The sequence below is a fragment of the Motacilla alba genome, chromosome 27 (assembly GCF_015832195.1).
Source record: "Motacilla alba alba isolate MOTALB_02 chromosome 27, Motacilla_alba_V1.0_pri, whole genome shotgun sequence".
NCBI lineage: Eukaryota > Metazoa > Chordata > Aves > Passeriformes > Motacillidae > Motacilla > Motacilla alba.
Genome location: NC_052042.1, coordinates 4490168 through 4507264, shown reverse-complemented (window position 1 = coordinate 4507264; position 17097 = coordinate 4490168). Strand labels below are relative to the sequence as shown.

Genomic DNA, 17097 nt, shown 5'->3' with positions numbered 1-17097 from the left:
GGCCGCGCAGCGAGTGAGCGCGAGAGGTGTGTGAATGGGCGTGCAAGGGCACGGGATTGTGAGTGTGCAGGGCCACACAGGTGTGTGAATGGGTGTGCAGGAGCACGGGAATGTGAGTGTGCAACATCACAGAGGTGTGTGAATGGGCGTGCAAGGCCACACAGGTGTGTGAATGGGTGTGCAGGAGCATGGGAATGTGAGTGTGCAACATCACAGAGGTGTGTGAATGGGTGTGCAAGGCCACACAGGTGTGTGAATGGGTGTGCAGGAGCATGGGAATGTGACTGTGAGCATGCCAGGGCACACGCGTGTGTGTGACAGGTGACAGGCCATGGTGCGCAGGCCGCTGTGCTGCCGTGCACACGCGTGTGCGCGCCCGGGAGCTCGGTGTGCGGCCGCTGCTGCACACAGGAGCGTGAACACGCGCGTGGGGACACGTGTGTGCCACGCAGGGCACACGCGTGCTCTGTGTGCAGCCGCACGTCAGCCTGCCACACTCACGGGACGCGGGGCACACGCAGACACGCGTGTGCAGGACACACACACGCCTGTGCCCTTGCCCACGCTCGCCTGCGGGTGTAGCAGGCGCGGGGAAAGCGGGGTCACTCAGCCCGTGCCGCGGGGATGAATCACGCCGGGCCGGGGCCGCGCTGAGTCACCGGCGGGGCCCGGCCGGGTGAGGCGGGGGCACACGCGTGTGCACCTGTGACACGCGCGGGGAAAGCGGGTGCGTGGCCCTTTAAGGGGCGCGGCCGCGCTTCCTGCCCGCCGCCAGGGGGCGCGCGGTGCCGCAGGGGAAGTTCCGCCCCTTCCCCGGGGGCCGCGGGTTCGAGTCCCGGCCCCGCCGCTTCCGCCTCCGGGGCCGGCCCGGGGGGGGCGGGGGTCGCGGCGCTGCCATGGTAACGGGGCCGGGGGGACGGAGCGGTTTTGGGGTCCCCTGGGGGAGATCTGGGGTCTCCGCGGAGGGCTCCCGCCAAGGGATCTCTGCGGGACCCGCGCGGTGAGCGGGGCCGGCCCGGGGTCCCCTCGGCGCCGTGTGAGGCCCTTCCGGGGCCCGGGGCTCCCCACGGCCGAGACCTCCGGGAGCGGCCAGGGCCCCCCAGCCTGTTGTGTCCGTCCCAGCCCCATTCTTCCCCCTTTTCCCACAGTCCTGCCACTTCCAGAAGCTTTTTGGGACCGACGAGGAGCTGGAGGACGAGGTGAGGGACCCCCAATGGCCGCGGCCCCCCGGGCGCGCTGTGCCCGGCCTGACCGGGGCTGCTCCGCCCGCGGGGGGAGTCCGGGCAGCGCCCGGAGCCCTCGGCATCGCCGCTCTTTATCGCCCACAGGATTTCCTCTCCGCCGTGCAAGACGCAGAGAATCAGTTTGTGACCCCCGGGTGTTCCTCACCCAGCGTTGTCCCGGTTCCTCCCAGGGAACCCCACCCCAGGGAACCCCATCCCAGTAAAGCCCATCCCAGTAAACCCCCCACCCTCCGGCCCCTCGCCGGGCAGGGCGAGCATCCCGTGGGATTCCAGGGACCCTCGTGGCGGGGGGCAGCGCCCCAGGATGAGCAGGACAATGACCTTCTCCTGGCTGCCTGCAGGGAGCTGGAGGGTCCCGAGGTGCCCGTGGGGGCTGGCACTGCCCCGGTGCCCCCCAGGCACCGCGAGAAACCACCATGGAAATGCCCAGGGAAGGAGAACGCTCAGGAATGTGGGGTCCCCAAAAAGCTCAGGGTGGGAGAGGAGCTGGTCCCCGGCTCTGGGGGGCTGCAGGACAGGCAGAACCCCCTCCCCGGTCCCAAACTGGTGCTGCGGCCCAGCGCGGCCGGTGCCTGTGCCCCCAGAGGCTCCCCTTCCACGGGAGAGCCGGGAAGCTCCGGAGGCTCCGTCCCTGCTCCAGGGGCTCCGTGCCTGAGGCCTGTCCAAGCACCCCTGGGAAGGGGCAGCTCCTCGGTGCCCTGGACCCCCCCAGCACAGAGCTGCCCCCAGCCCCGGCTGCCCCCCAGACCCCCCGGCTTCCCAAACCCCCCCACGGCTCCCAGTGCCCCCGGCCCCCCGAACGCCCCCGTGGTCACCAACCACCTGGTGCAGCTGGTGACAGCAGCCAGCAAAGCCCCCCGAGGAGCCCCCCGAGCCCCCGCCCGCAGGGAGAGCCGGCGCTTCCCGGGGCCCGCCGGGATCCTGCCCCAGCAGGTGAGTGGGGCACGGGGGTGGGCACGGCGAGGAGACTGGGCAGGGATGAGGGTGGGAACGGGGTGAGGATGGGATGGGGATGGGGACAGTGTGGGAACTCGGTGAGGATGGGATGGGGACAGCATGGGAATGGGGTGAGGATGGGATAGGGATGGGGATGGGGACAGTGTGGGAATGGGGTGAGGATGGGATGGGGATGAGGACAGCATGGGAACAAGGTGAGGATGAGATGGGGATGGGGATTGGGATGGGGTCAGGGATGCAGTGGGTTGGGATAGGACAGAAATGGGACTAGGGTGTGGGCTGGGAGCAGCTGATGAAGCCAGGCAGATCCCTGGACATCTCTCCCTGTCCCACAAGCACTCTGGGAAGCTGCTGGAGGAGATCCTGGTGTCTGCTCCCCAGACTCCAGCTCACGGGGCTGTGGCGAAGCCGCGGGCTCAGGTAACCCCCCCTCCCAGCCCTGCTCCGGCTGATCCCGGTGGGAATCCCCCAGTGGGATTCTGGGCAGGGAGGGAGCCCCCGGGGCTCTGTGACCCTGGATGTCCCTGTCCCCAGGCACTGTCCAGCTCCCCGCTGCCCTCAGAGGAGGATTTTGGGAAGGGCCCCTGGCTGGCCATGAAGACGGAGCTGGGGCTGGATGAGAGGGACCCCGGCTGCTTCCTCCACACCTACAGCGTGGTCATGGTGCTCCGCAAGGTGAGGCCGGCCCAGGGTTCAGCTTCCGGCTCTTCCCTCACCCCTGGGAGCTCCTTTAGGGCTGCATTCTCTGGGGAGGGGGCTGAGCTGAGCACAGACATCCACATCCCCTGGGTGACGAGGGTAGAATCCTGGAACATCCCAGATGGGAAGAGACCCACGGGGTTCAACTCCCAGCCCTGCCCGAGGTTACCCCAAAATCCCCGTTGTGCTGTGCAGGCAGCCCTGAAGCAGCTCCCAAAAAACAAGGTCCCCAGCATGGCCGTGATGATCAAGACCCTGACCAGGAGCAGCGCTGGCGCTGGAGCCGTGTTCCGGGACCCCACAGGTGAGTGGGGCGGTGCCTGTGCCCTGGGGGTGCCTGTACCTGGTGGTACCTGTGCCCAGTGGGGTTCTGGTGGTTCCTGTGCCCGGTGGGGCTCTGGCCCGTTGCCCCCGGGGCTCAGGGATCCCGTCCTGGTTCCCAGGGGAGATGCAGGGCACCGTGCACCGGCTGCTGCTGGAGCAGAGGCAGAGCGAGCTCCGGGCTGGCTCCGTGCTGCTCCTGAGGCAGGTAAGGAGAGCTGGGGGGCTCCTTATCCCACCCCAGTGGGGTCTGATCCCAGGGGAATGCAGGGTGGGGGATTGGGGTGGTGATACAGTACATCACCTGTCCTGTTCCCAGCCCCGGTACAGCCTGGAACTGGGAATTGTAAACGTTAGGGTGAAGGGATAAGAGGAGCCCGTGGTACATCCCCGTTCCCATTCCATAGCGCCCTGGGACTGCAAATACAAATACAGGAAAAGGATCTCCCGCAGTTTTGCACCTTTCTCAACTCTGGCTAAAATTTCCCCCTTCATCCTAAGATCTCCATAGGTGGGGCACTGGAACCTGGGGGGTTTACCCAGGAGCTGGCTCTGCCCCTTCTCTCTGCCCTCGCTGCAGGTCGGGGTCTTCTCCCCCTCCCACCGCAACCACTACCTCAACGTGACCCCCACCAACCTCCTCCGGATCTTCCCCCCCGAGCCCGAGGGCTGCTCCCCCCGGCAGGTGAGGGGTCCTGGGGGGCTGCTGGGACCCCCAGGGGGGCCTGGGCTATGAGGACCCCCAAGGGGAAGGGGGAGGCCTGGATGAATCCTCCAATAATTCATTCCCACTGGGTTTTGCAGGTCCCTGCCCAGGCTGAGCTGACCCCAGCCCCCCCTGCAGAGCCCACCCGGGGTGTCCCTGTTCCTGAGCACTGGGGACAGTCGAGGACAAGTGGACACAGTGCAGAGCAGGATCCTGGGGGCCTCTCCCTGTGCCCACCGAGCTCTGATCCCAGCTGGGAAGAGCTGGTGGCGGATGATGGATGTGACATGGGTGAGTCAGACCCGCTCTGGGTGGGCAGGAAAAGCTCTGTGTCCTGTGGAAAGCAGGGCCCGGTTCCCAACCTGAACAATTCCATGATCACACACACACACAAAACTCACGTGTCCATCCTGCTGTGCTGTGCAGATGACCTGGACGGGCTCCTGGGAGAGCTGCCTGAGGATTTCTTCTCAGCCCCGGCTCAGGTTGACTGTGGCTGAGCCCAGCAGAGGGTGACGGTGCCGAGGAGCGGGTGACACACCTGCCACCTACCCGCCTGCTCTCTGCGTGTCCGTGGTGTTTGTTGTGCAGCTGAGAGCTGGGGAGCCCCGGGGGGGACGTGGCCTCAGCGCTGTCCCCCCTGCTTCGGGCACACGGGCCCCTCTCGCTCCCAAACCTGCATTAAAGGGCTGCTTTGTTTCTGCATCACCTGTGTCCTCGTGTGTCACCCCTGTGTCCCTTCCCGGGGGTCCCTGCTCCCCCTGGGTGAGAGGAGCCATCCCCCCAGGGTCTCACAGCTCTGCAGGACTGGGGGGGGTCCCCAGATCCCTCCCCAAGGGACGCACCCACCAACAGGTTAAACTGCCCTGCACCCCGTGACTCTGTTTACCACCAGGAGTTATTTATAGGGCCCCTGGCTCTGGGATTTGATTCCACATCCGTGTGTGGGGCACAGCCCTATTTATAACCGCCAGGCTCCGGGCCCCGCTCGCTGTCCCCAGAGTCCCCAAAGCTCCCCTGCCCTCCGGGGCTCCCATGGCCCACGAGAGCTTCGCCTTCAGCCCGTCGGCGCTGCGCTCGCTGCGGCTGCAGCGGGAGCTGCTGGAGCGGGAGGATCGGCGCCGGGCGCTGGCCCGGGCATCGGCCTCGCGCCGCCTCCTGCCCGGGACCCCCCCGAGCCCCCCCCGGCGGCGCCAGTTCTGCCGCGACCCCGCCGTGCACAACGCCCTCTACGCCGGGGACCTGCCCCGCGTCCAGAGCATCTTCAGGGACGAGGCCACCGCCAACGTGGTGCTGGAGACGGTCAGCGAGGAGCTGGTGTGGTCACCGGAGCAGGGTACGGGCTGCGGGTGGCCCTGGGGCTCCTTCCTTTCTTCCTCCTTCTCCCTTTCCTCCCGTTCCCTCTGCGAAACGTGGGTTGGCCAGGAAAAGGGGGGCAGCTCCAGGTGGGCCGGGGGGAGCTGCTGCGGTTTTGGGGGTTTGGGGCGGGGTGGGTGCTCAGGGCAGCCCCAGGGGTGCCCCACCGCTGCCCCCAGCTCCGGCAGGGCCGTGGGTGGGTGGGTGCTGGTCAGGGGGGTCCGGCGGGGCGTGGGCTATCCGGCAGCCCCCCCGTGCCCGCTGACCCCCGCAGGGCTGTGGGTGCTGAGCCCCCGCCGGCAGCAAACCTCCGCCCTGCGCATCGCCGCCGCCCGCGGCTACGAGGACTGCGCCCGGCACCTGCTGCTGCGGGGGGCGGCCGTGGACGCCGTGGTGGGGGGCCGGGCCCCCCTGCACGACAGCGCGGCCGCCCCCCACCCCAACTGCGCCCGCCTGCTGCTGGCCTTCGGCGCCGACCCCAACGTGCTGAGCGCCGACGGCGCGGCCCCGCTGCACCTCTGCACCGCGCCCCACAGCCTCAGGTGCGGGGCTCACCTGCGCGGGGGCGCGGCCGGGGTGGGGCTCATTTGCATGAGAGGCCCCGCCCATGAAATCATCGCTCCTGCCCCACCCACGCAATCTGGGAGCCAGGGGTCTGGGGGGTGTCCCGGGAGGGTCCCTGGGGTGTCCCTGGGGGTGTCCCATGGGTGACAGGTCTCTCCAGGGTGTCCCTGGGGTGTCCCATGGATGACAGGTCTCTCCAGGGTGTCCCTGGGGGTGTCCCATGGGTGACAGATTTCTCCAGGGTGGCCCTGGGGGTGTCCCTTGGGAGCCAGTACTCTCCAGCATGTCCTCAGGATATCCCTGGGGGTGTCCCATGGGAGCCACATCTCCCTGGCACATCCAGGTCGTGTCCCGTGGGTGCCACGTCTCTCCACAGCGTCCCCTCCCCCCCCTTCCCACCCGCTCCAGGTGCGCGGAGCTGCTGCTGGCGCACGGCGCGCAGGTGAACCTGGGCACCCGTGACCGCCAGGTGACAGCCCTGCACGTGGCGGCGCGCCAGGGGCTGGTGGCCCACGTGGAGCTGTACCTGCACCACGGCGCCGACCCCTCGCAGCGCACCCACCAGGGCGAGACCCCGCTGAACGCGGCGGCGGCGGCGGCCGAGCGCCCCGAGGACGCGGAGCGCTTCCTCCGCGTGGCCGAGCGGCTGCTGGCGGCCGGCGCCGAGCCCGGGGCCGCGGGGCGCAAGGGCCACACGCCGCTGCACAACGCCTGTGCCAACGGGCACCCCGCGCTGGCGCGGCTGCTGCTCCGCCACGGCGCCGACGCCACCGTGCCCAACGGCGCCGGGGACACCCCCATGGACTGCGCCCTCCGCGCCGTGCGCGAGTACCGGCGGCAGCGGCCCGAGGAGACCCTCGCCCTCCTGCTGGACCACGGCGCGCTCCCCCCGCACCCCAAGGTGGGCATGGGGGTGACGGGGGAGGGCACCAGGCGGCGGCGGTGTCACGCCCCGGTGACACGGCTCTGCCGGCAGATGCTCAGGCTGTGCTGCCAGCACCCGCCGGCGCTGGAGGTGATGCTCAACGCCTACGACCGCGTGCCCGCCGCCGACGGCTGGCTGGAGGCCGTGCCCCCCGAGCTCTGGGAGGTAACGGGGTGTCCCGGGGGATCCCGGGCTGTGCCCCGTGTCCCCAGCCCAGCCCCCTGAGCCCCGTGTCCCCCGCGCAGGAGCACCGGGAGTTCTACGCCTCGGCCGCGCGCATGGCGGGGAGGCCGCGGCGGCTGCAGCACCTGGCGCGTGTGGCCATCCGGCGTCACCTGGGCGCCCGCTGCCGCGCCGCTGTCCCCAAGCTGGCGCTGCCACCCCCACTGCGCCGCTACCTCCAGCTGCCCATCGAGGGTCTCATCTCCTGAGGGCGCTCCATGTGTCCCCACTGGTGTCCCCTCCGTGTCTCACACCGGTTGTCCCCTTGCTGTGTCCCCCCCCCCCGTGCCCTGGTGTCAATAAAGGACATGGCAGAGGTGGCCCTTGAGATGTCTTTGTCCCTGTGGGACCAGGGTGGGCAATGGCGACTGCTGTGGGGACAGGGGACTGAGGGACAGGGGGCTGTGGGGGACAGGGGGCTGTGGGGACAGGGGACTGTGGGGACGGGGGGGGACAGGGGACTGTGGGGACGGGGGGGACAGGGGACTGTGGGGACAGGGGACTGCAGGGACAGGGGACTGAGGGACAAGGGACTGAGAAACAGGGGATGGGGGGACAGAGCCAGGGGCTCACCGGTGGCAGGGAGGGTACAGATGGGCCCTGGCCGATGTGGGGACAGTGGAGGGGGTGACAGCCGCGGCCGGGGGGTTCCGGTCCCGGTCAGGAATCCATGGGGGGGGGGGGGGGTTCGGTTCATCCCGGGGGTTCCCACGGTGCTCCCGAGGCCCCGCCCCTCCGCGGCCGTGACTCCGCCCCAAGGAACCCCGCCTCCCGCCACAGCCCCGCCCACTCGCAGCCGCGCCCACTTCGGGGCGCGTCCAGATCGCTCCGCCCATTTGTGCCACGCCCACGGGGCGCGGCCGTGACGCGAGGCCCGCGCGCCCGCCGCCCCCTCCCGCCCCCTGGCGGCGGCGCTGTGACGTGGCGCTTCCGGCGCGGGCGGCGGCGGCGGGAGGCGGTGAGTGGGGGGGCACCGGGACCCCCGGGGATGGCGGGGGCACCGCGGGGCCGGCAGGGACGCACCGGCACCCTCGGGACACGCGGGGACCGGGAGGGACACACCGGGACCCCCGGGGACGGGCAGGGACGTCCCCGGTTGCTCCCGCCCCGCCGTGCCCCGGGCCCCGCTGACCGCATCGCTCTGCTCCAGGTCGGGGGATGGCCTGACGCTGCCCCGCTGGGCACCGAGGGGCTGCGGGACCCTGCGGGACCCCCGGGAGCCTCCGCCGGGCCCGGTGAGGTGAGCGCGGCGCCGCCGCTTCGGTGTCTCGGGAGCGAGGAGGAGAATCCGCAGCGAGGAGCTCCCGAGCCTGCGGGCTCCGCGCAGCGGCCGCGGGGTCTGTTCTGAGCCCCAAGGTGGCACCGGGGCCGCCCCGGGGGTCCCCGCGCAGCTCGGTCGCACCGGGCACCGCGAGGTGGCGGAGATGGAGCCCCCGGCCGCCCCGCTCATCCTGGGGGTGGGCGACGAGGTGACGCTGGTGGCCGGGGTGGCCGTGCTGGTGCTGGCGCTGGTGCTGGCCTGGCTGTCCACGTACGTGGCCGAGGGCAGCAGCCAGCTCCTGGGCACCGGCGACGCGGCCGTCATCCGCCTCGGGCCCCTCCCGCCCTACGCGGGGCCCGCGGGGGCGGCCGAGGCCCCGGAGCCGCCCGGAAGCCCCGAAAGCGCGGAGGAGAAAGCCGAGGAGGAAGGGGGCGCGGCGGCGCGGGGGGACAGCGGGAGCCCCCCCGGTGGCGGCCGGGAGCCGCTGCCCCGGGAGCCCGCTGAGCCCGGTGCCCCCGCGGCGGGGGACGCGTGCCCCGGCCTCATCAAGATCCGCCTCAAGTTCCTCAACGACACCGAGGAGGTGGCGGTGGCCCGGCCCGAGGACACCGTGGGGATCCTCAAGAGGTGAGGCCCCTCCCACGGCACGGGGGAGAGCTTTTATGCAAAATACATCCCAAAATACCCGGGGCCGTGGGCTCTGAAACAACGGCGCGGTGGCAGTGCCATCGCTGTCCCCTCCCCGTTGAACACGGGGGGGTTCCCAGCCCGGGTGGGTCCCTGAGCGCCGTCTGTGCCGCCTCCAACCCCCTCCGTCCTCCCGCAGCAAATACTTCCCGGGCCAGGAGAGCCAGATGAAGCTCATCTACCGCGGGCAGCTGCTGCAGGACCAGGCGCGGACGCTGCGCTCGCTCCGCATCACCGACAACTGTGTCATCCACTGCCACCGCTCCCGGGGGGCCGCCGCGGCCGCCCCCGCCCTGCCCGAGCCCGGTCCCGCCGGCCCCGCGGCCCCCGGGCTGCCCCTGGGCGGGGGGACCCTGATGGTGCCCACGGTGATGCTGGTGCTGGCGCTGGGCTGGTATTTCCGCATCAACTACCGGCAGCTCTTCACGGCGCCGGCCACCGTGTCCCTGATCGGTGTCACCGTCCTGGTCACCTTCCTGGCCTTCGGGGTGTACGGACAGGCGGGGTGAGGCACCGCGGTGTCCCTGTCGCAGCTCTGTGGCCGGAGCCAGCGCGGTGGCAGCTCAGCGCCCGCGTCCCCAGCCTTGCTGCCGGACTTTACCCCCCCAAAAAGGGGCTGTGCCCCCCCTCAAGCTCCACTGCCCCTCCCCAACCCCGGCTCCGGGGAGTGGGACAGCGCTGGAACGGGCCGTGGCTTCTTCCCAAGCACTTTTTAATGCAAATAAAGGGTGTCGAGTCACCCTGTGCTCGCCTTCCTGCCCTGGGGCTGCTCTCTCCCACCCACCCACACTGCTGGGGGGTCCTAAAAACAAATCCGGCCGCAGCCGTGGTGAAGGGAGTGGGGGCAGATGGATTGGGGGGCGGGATAAAGGCCCCGTTTAATTAACGAGCCGTAATTAATGCCAGGGATACCAAGTCAAGATGCAGTTTTATTTACAGGGGCAGCCACAACCCACTCACGGGACACACAGACCTCACAAGGGCTCAGTTCCCCTGCGGGGGGGACACGCAGAAACACCGGGGGGGGGGGGCGAGGACACCGACCTGGGGGGGGTCACAGGGCACGCTCTGAGCCCCCCAAGCCCCACTGCACCTCTTGGACCCCAAACTGCAGCGCCTCTCCTGCAGCTGAGGGGGCTCAGGCTGCCTCCCCCCACAGCCCCAGCTCGCCGTGCCCCCCCCCCAGGCAGTTTGGGGTGCTTCCCCCCGTGGTTTTGGGTGCCCACAGCCCCGTCCTCGGGCCCCGGGGCACGCGAAGGCCAGCTTGGCATGCTCCGGTGGCCAGACCCGCCCAGCCCCAAAGCCACGCCAGGAGGGAGCACACGGGGGTCCCCATTTGGGGGGGGGCTGCAGCGTTCAGAGGTGCCCAGGGCTCTGCAGGACCCCCCCCCCAGGCCAGCCTTTAGCAGCAGTTTGAAAACAATAGTGAATCCAGAGTCAGAGCACCATAATGTGAGAGCCCCAGCGAGGGGACGAGCCACCGGCCTGGGGGGACAGACACAGCGCCACGCCAGGGACACGTGGCCACATGGGGGGGTCACACAGCCATGGGGGGGACAGCAGAGGGGATGGAGCCAACCCTGTCCCCAGCACGGCCCCTGCGATGGAGAACAGCGGCGGGGAGGGGAGCACGGGGCAGGGGGTGACCTGGATCCAGCCAGAGGGACCTGTCCCCCCCCGGCCCGCACAGCGGGGTGCTGGTCCCGGCCCCCCCTAAACAAAAGCAGAGCCTGTGGGGGTGCAAACAGCCGCCAGAGCTTGGGGGGCTCCCCACTGACCCCCGAGTGCAGCAGCAGGTCCCCAGGCAGGCACCGAGGGCACGCAGAGCTGCCCGGGGGACACCGGGAGGGGGGGGCTTCCCCCCCAGTTCTGCTCCAGACGTCCCTGGTAGGTTGGGGTGCCCCCCTCCCCAAAGGGTTTGGCACAGGGATGGTCGCAGCAGCTCCCCCCACCCCCTGAACAGCCCCAAACATGAAGGATGCAGCATGCAGCCCCCCGTGACCCCCCGTGTGGGCACTGCCAGGCCCTCAAGACCCCCCAACAGCTGAATGCAGGCACAGCTGAGCAGATTTGGGGGTGAGAGGGTGCTCCCTTGTCCTCTGAGTGGGAAAGGCCCCCTCCAGTGTGACCCCCCGTCCTGAGCCAGCCCGACCGGCGAGTGCCAGCCCAGGGCAGGGAGGGGGACAGCCCCAGAGTGGGGGCTCACCCCAAAATCCCAGGCCAGGGGGGATTCACAACCCCCTGACCCAGGCCCAGACCTGCCCAGGTGCCCCCCACCCCACTGGGGTAAGTGAGGAGTGGGTGTGGGGGGGCACAGCTGGCTTTGGGGGTGCTGGGAGGGAAGGGGGGGCTGTACCCCCATGTCCAAGGGTGACCCCCCCCCCCGACAGGAGCCCCACGTACAAAAACTGTCACAGAATAAATAGAGGCACCGGGGCAGGGGGGAGGAAGGGGGGCACTAACGGGGGCTCCCCAAATCCAGCCCCACTCCAGCGACAGCTGAGTCCTCCGTGCCCTGGTACCCACGTTGTGTCTGGCCCGGGGGGTGCCTGGGGGCTGTCCTGGCCCCTGTCCGTCCCTCTGTCCGTCCTGCCCCTCCCCAGCTCGGCGGGGCTCAGTTGTTGATGTCGTCGTAGATGCTGGGGGTGTGGGGGGCGGGGGGCTTGGGCTTCTTCTTCTTGCTGGAGCCGAGCCCCGGGGCGCCGCTCACCAGCCCCAGGTGGGGCTTCTTCTTCTTGGTCTTGCGGGACTCGGAGTTGTTTGTACCTAGGGAGGGCAGAAAGGGAAGAAATGCGGGTGCCAGGGAGGAGATGAGCCCCAAAACAGAGTGGATGATGCCCAGCTCTGGTCAACACCCAAGAAAATGGGTGTTCCTCCCCCTCCCAAGTGAGGGACAAGGTGCTCCAGGCTTTGGAGCCATGCTCTGTTCAACCCCTCATGTACTGGGGACATGCCAGAAGAGCAAGTTTTGCCCCCTCAGAGGGATCTGTGCCCCGGGATTTGCCCCTCAGAGGGATCTGTGCCCCGGGATTTGCCCCACAGAGGGATCTGTGCCCCAGGATTTGCCCCACAGAGGGATCTGTGCCCTGGGATTTGCCCCTCAGAGGGATCTGTGCCCCGGGATTTGCCCCTCAGAGGGATCTGTGCCCCGGGATTTGCCCCTCAGAGGGGTCTGTGCCACAGAATCTGCCCCCCAGCCCCTGAACACTCACTGGCTTTGGAGGAGGCCGAGTCGGAGGGGGAGATGTCGGAGGAGCCGTCCCACTGCAGGCGGCTCATGAGGGCCTGGCTCTCGGCCACCTCGAAGCTGTCGTTCTCCACGCCGCCCTCGGCCTCGGGCAGGGACCTGGGCACAGGTGTTACAGAGGGCTGCTGGGGACACGGCCCCCCCAAATGCCGGGGACACAGCCCCCCCAAATGCCAGGGACACAGCCCCCCAAATGCCGGGGACAAAGCCCCCCCAAATGCCAGGGGGACGCCCAGGGGCTCGGCGCAGCCCCCACCACCCTGCAAATCCCAACCCCAGCCCTGGGCTCCCATCCCCTGCAGGCCTCCCCAGGGCTGTCCTTGTCCCCAGCTCCACCTGAGCACCCCGTGCACCCCCCAGTCCCTGTTCCACAGCCACCCCAGGGACCCCGACGTGCGCCCACTTACGCGGAGGGCCCGAGGAGGTAAACCCGGACTGCCCTGCGCTGCTCATCCGTGTGCTGGGGACACCGCAGGGACCTGGGGATGAGACGCGGCACTGAGAGGGGCCTTCCCCCCTCCCGTGGGGAGGTGGGCATGCTGGGGACCCCGGGGAAGCCCCCCAGAGTGAGCAGGGCCAGGCCAGGCCGCCCTCACCTGGTGCACATCTTCTTGGTGTGTTCGGAGATGACGCCGCATTGCTGGGGAGGGAAGGGACAGGTGAGTTTGGGGGGACAGGTGAGTGACCCCTGGGCTGTGCTGCACCACCACAGCCTTGGGGCGCCCCCAGTCTCCCAGCGCTGAGCTCCACACAAAGCAGCCAGTGCCCCACGATCAGGACCTGCTGCACGTCCCCGTTCCCAGCCTGGAAACCGGCCCCAGTGGGATGGAGCCCGGCTGGGGACATCCCCGGGGTCCCATCCCCTGTGCTGCCCCCCTGCCCCCCATCCCCGCACCGTGGTGAGCAGCGTCCGCAGCTCCTCGGGGCCCAGCGTCTCATAGTTGATGCCAGCCGAGTTGCTGTACTGGGGGGGCAGAGAGCAAGCTCAGGCCTGGGGGGACCCTCCTGGGGGGCAACGCGGCCCCCAGGGAGGCGGAGCGGGGGCTGGCGGCCATCTCCCCCCATCCCGGGCTCACCTTGAAGGGATCGGGGTTCCCGCCGATCTCGCCTGGCAGGGAGGAAAGGTGAGGGGGGGTCCTGCCCCCAGCCTGGCCCCGCCTGCGACCCCCAGCGCCCCCTCCCACCGCCACCGGGAGAGCCCCGCCCATCCCAAAGACCCCGCCCCTACACCTGCCCAGCCCACCCAAGCCCCGCCCCAAAGGTGTGAGCCACGCCCTGTTTAGCCCCGCCCTTTTAGCCCCGCCCCCGGGTGCCAGCCCCGCCCCCTCACCATTTTTGTGTTTCAGGGACTTGGACCTGCGGGGCGAGTTGGGGTTCTGCAACGAGAGCGGGGTGTTGGGGGTGTCCTGTGTCCTCCCCGCGCCCCCCACCCTTCCCTGCAGCCCTCACCTTATCCGATTTCCTCTTCTTTGCTGTGGGGAGACACGGAAAGGAAAGATTGGACCTCTCCCAGCGCGGGCAGCCCCGAGCCCGGAGCCGCTGCCGCCTCCCCAGGGCTGGGGCCACCACCCGCGGCTGCTCTCCCCCCACACACCCACCCGGGACCGGGGTTCAGGGGCCACAGGGCAGGCAGGACGTGTTCCCCACCCCTCAGGACACCAGGGACCCCTCCCCACCTTTCTTCTCGGAGCCATAGGACCAGTCGTTGTCGTTGATGTCATCGTTGTCCTCCTGGTCACTCTCTGACTTGTTCAGGTTGTTGCTGCTCGCGATCCTGAGCGGGGAGGGGAAGGAGATCACGGCTGGGGTCTGCCCCACGTCCTCCACGGAACCCCAGCATCCATCCCGTGTCCCCTGGCACCCTCCCATCCTCCCCTGCACCCAGGGATCCAGACAGGAGTCCCCAGCAGCCACCGAGGCAGGGGGCACAGAGGACCCAGGAGGGACACAGGACCTGGGGGGGACACTGAGGATCCGGGGAGGACACAGGACATGGGGGGGACACTCAGGATCCAGAGGGGACACAGAGTATCCAGGGGTTCCCGGCTCATTTTCCCAGGAGGGATAAACTGGCAGGGAGGAACAGGAGCAGCCCCAGGGGGAACCAAGCTGGACAGCCCCAGGATGGAAAGCCAGGACTGGGGAGACCCAGAACTGCCTGAATTGGCACCCCGGGCTCCTCAGAGCCGGCACCCCCAGCGCGCCCAGGGCGAGGCGCGGGCAGCCCGGCCGCGGTGCCTCAGTTTCCCCGGGGAGCGGGCAGCCCCACCTGCGGTTGGCGATGCGGCTGCTGTTGCGGCCCATGCCCAGGCACTTCTCCAGGTGCGGGGCGAAGCGGGAGGCGGCGATGCTGCGGCTGCAGTTGGGGCACACGCACTCCTTGTTCTTCCACTGGTTGTACACCTGCCCGAAGATGTCCACGCCCGGCTGGTCCACGATCTCTGCGGGGGGACACGCTCAGCCCCTGCCCCGAGACCCCCCACATCTGCTCTGGGGGGTCCTGGGGCTGCCAGACCCTCCCCACAGCCTCAGCACGGCTCGGCAGAGGCGGCGCTGCCAGGGGGTCTCTGCCACCTCCCGCCCACACCCCAGCTGTGCCCCCCAGGGCCCCAGCGCCACGTTTTGGGGTTCAGTGCCCCCCCATTGACCCCTCAGGACAGTCTGGTCACTGTTGGCGGGACATTTGTGTGTTTAATCTCCCTCAGCAGCCCTCAAACCCAAATCCCTATGTGTCGGGACCACCAATCCCCTCAGAGAGCAGGGGCCTGGCTGTGCCCCTGTCACCAGCGCCACCCTGACCCCCGGGGAACTCGGGGGGCTCACCAAAGTCCTTCATACTGTCGGGGTCCGTGTCATCCAGGAAGAAGTAGCCGCACTTGACAGCCCGGTGCACCTCGAAGCAGAGCCCCAGGCAGGCATCCTCCACCAGCTCCGTGTAGATCTCGTGTGCGATGGCCTGGGGGCCCAGGGGGGGCTGTTAGGGATGGGGGGGACACACACAGACACCCCAGGGGACAGACAGACCCCCAGAGGGGGCGGCTCACCTCCAGTTTGCTGTTATCCAGGCCAGACAAAGACATATCCTCCATTTTCATTTGCAGCTGCTTGCGGAGAAGTCACGCCGAACGCTCATAGCACGGGACACGGGGGCTGGGGGCACGGGGGGGCTCACTGGCACCTCAACCCTCACCAGCCCAAATCCCACGGCACGCCCTGGGATGTCCCCAAGATGCTCTCTGGGGGGATCCCCAAGAGAGAGTCCCAGGGGTGAACCCTCCAGGAGTGAATTGGGGGGGCTCGGGGGTCTCCCAGCTGGGCACGACCCTCCCCAGCCTGGCAGTGGGGGACACTGGCTGGCAAGGGTGGCATGTCCCCAGTCCCCCACTGTCCCCCCACCCCTCAGGCCAGCCTGGACGTGCCCGGCCCTCAGAGAGGAGTCAAACCCCCCCAGGAGCCCCACCTCGCCCCCCATTGTCTCAGGACACCTGAGAGGTGAGCACGGGGCACTCGGGGTGTCCCCAGACTGTCCCCTCCCAGGGAGGATGGGTTTTGCTGCATCACCCTCCCTTGCAGCAGATGGAGGGGGGACAGGGCAGGGAGGAGAGCACCCCAAAATGGGGCCTGGCCTCCCCTCTCACAATGGGAGTCTAAAGACCCCAAAGTCACGGTCAGAGACCCCCAGCACCCCCCAGTGCTGGCCACTGTCACGGAGCTGGGGGGACTCTGCCCGGCCACCAGGATGGGGGGACACAAGAGGGGTTTCCACGGCCTCCCCACACACCCCAATCCCACTGATCCAAGGATTTCTTCCTTCCACAATGGAAAGGGGAAAGAGGGGCTGGAATTGGCTCAGCCCCCAGCACCCCCCCAGGCTGAGGCAGAAAAGGGAGGAGGACAAGGGGGGGCCTCAGGGGGTCTCCCGTAGGGCTGGGGGGCCAGGGAGGGTCCCAGGGATCAAGGCAGGGGCTAGGGAGTGAGGGGTCTCAGGGCCTGGGGGTCCAGGGGTGGTCCTGGCATCTCTCAGGAGAGGAGGGCGGGGGGGACAGACAGGAAAGGGGGGTTAAGGGCGGCTCAGGGGGTCTCTCCCCGCTCTGGGGGAGACAAGGGAGGGCCCCGGAGCTCTCGGGAGTGGATGGAAAAACAGGAAAATGGGGGGGGGAAGGGGAATCTCAGGGCCGGGGGGGTGACACATAGGGCTGGGGGGCCCAGGGAGGGTTGTGGGGACTCTCAGGAACCGGGGGGCAGGAAAGGAGGTAGAAGGGGATCTCAGGAGTCCCCAGCAGGCCTGGGGGGGCCGAGAGGGCCCTGGGGGCCCTCAGGTAGGGAGCGAGGGAGGGAAGAGGAAGGGCAGGCTCAGGACCGGGGGATCCCGGGGACGGTCCCGGGGCCTCTTCGGACGGGGGGCGGGAGGGCACGGGCGGGGCGGTCCCGGGGAGGGTCCGGGGCTGATCCCGGCCGGATCGCGGGGTCCCCGAGCGCGGATGGGGAGGTCCCGGGGCGGGGTCAGCAGGCCCGTCTCCGGCGCGGCGGGGCCCCGCGGGCGGGCAGGGCCCGGCGGGCGGGAGCTGCGGGGCCGGGAGGGGCGGCTCGGGCGCTCACTCACCGGCGCGGAGGGTCCGCCGGGGCCGGGGCGGGGGCCGGGTCAGCGCCCCCCGCCGCTGCGGCGCGGGGCCCGGCGGCGGCTCGGCATGGTCGGGGCCGGTGCGGGGCCGTGCGGGGCCGTGCCGAGCGGACGGAGCGGCCGGGCCGGGCCGGGCCTGGCGGTGCCTCCGCCCGGCGGCGGCGGCGGCCCAGGGGGGTGAGGGGGGGGGTGAGGGAGGGGCGGGGCGGCGCGCCCGGCGCGCGCCCGGCCCGGCCCCGCCCCCGCCGCCGCGGGCCAATGGGGACGCGCCGTCAGGGGCCGCGGCC

The 17097-nt window shown here is 69.8% G+C and overlaps 4 protein-coding genes across 5 annotated transcripts; 3 read left to right on the top strand and 1 right to left on the bottom strand.

Annotated features, from left to right (window-relative positions):
- Positions 1 to 453: 453 nt before the first annotated feature.
- On the top strand, positions 454 to 4626 carry HROB (homologous recombination factor with OB-fold). Of its 2 annotated transcripts, XM_038163396.1 has the most exons (10): positions 454 to 899; positions 1149 to 1199; positions 1329 to 2177; positions 2538 to 2621; positions 2736 to 2876; positions 3096 to 3204; positions 3344 to 3429; positions 3802 to 3906; positions 4026 to 4218; positions 4354 to 4626. In XM_038163396.1, exons 1-10 carry the CDS (start codon positions 897 to 899, stop codon positions 4425 to 4427), a joined length of 1695 nt encoding a protein of 564 aa, XP_038019324.1. In that variant the 5' UTR covers positions 454 to 896; the 3' UTR covers positions 4428 to 4626. The 2 variants fall into 2 exon arrangements, with proteins under 2 accessions (XP_038019324.1, XP_038019325.1); XM_038163397.1 differs by lacking the exon at positions 3802 to 3906 and having other exon boundaries at positions 4066 to 4218.
- A 121-nt stretch (positions 4627 to 4747) lies between these two features.
- Positions 4748 to 7336, top strand: ASB16 (ankyrin repeat and SOCS box containing 16). Its single transcript, XM_038163402.1, has 5 exons — positions 4748 to 5263; positions 5558 to 5825; positions 6256 to 6748; positions 6824 to 6937; positions 7018 to 7336. The coding sequence occupies exons 1-5, from the start codon at positions 4963 to 4965 to the stop codon at positions 7201 to 7203; spliced, it is 1362 nt and encodes a 453-aa protein (XP_038019330.1). The 5' UTR covers positions 4748 to 4962; the 3' UTR covers positions 7204 to 7336.
- A 495-nt stretch (positions 7337 to 7831) lies between these two features.
- On the top strand, positions 7832 to 9682 carry TMUB2 (transmembrane and ubiquitin like domain containing 2). The gene is made up of 3 exons (XM_038163415.1): positions 7832 to 7952; positions 8145 to 8882; positions 9082 to 9682. Exons 2-3 carry the CDS (start codon positions 8419 to 8421, stop codon positions 9449 to 9451), a joined length of 834 nt encoding a protein of 277 aa, XP_038019343.1. The 5' UTR covers positions 7832 to 7952; positions 8145 to 8418; the 3' UTR covers positions 9452 to 9682.
- Positions 9683 to 9858: 176 nt separating this feature from the next.
- On the bottom strand, positions 9859 to 16868 carry ATXN7L3 (ataxin 7 like 3). Its single transcript, XM_038163409.1, has 13 exons — positions 16793 to 16868; positions 15234 to 15339; positions 15013 to 15145; positions 14459 to 14630; positions 13866 to 13963; positions 13639 to 13661; positions 13520 to 13565; positions 13266 to 13297; positions 13085 to 13153; positions 12786 to 12829; positions 12597 to 12668; positions 12155 to 12288; positions 9859 to 11708 (listed from the first exon to the last, which is right to left on the bottom strand). The coding sequence occupies exons 2-13, from the start codon at positions 15282 to 15284 to the stop codon at positions 11557 to 11559; spliced, it is 1026 nt and encodes a 341-aa protein (XP_038019337.1). The 5' UTR covers positions 15285 to 15339; positions 16793 to 16868; the 3' UTR covers positions 9859 to 11556.
- Positions 16869 to 17097: the final 229 nt, after the last annotated feature.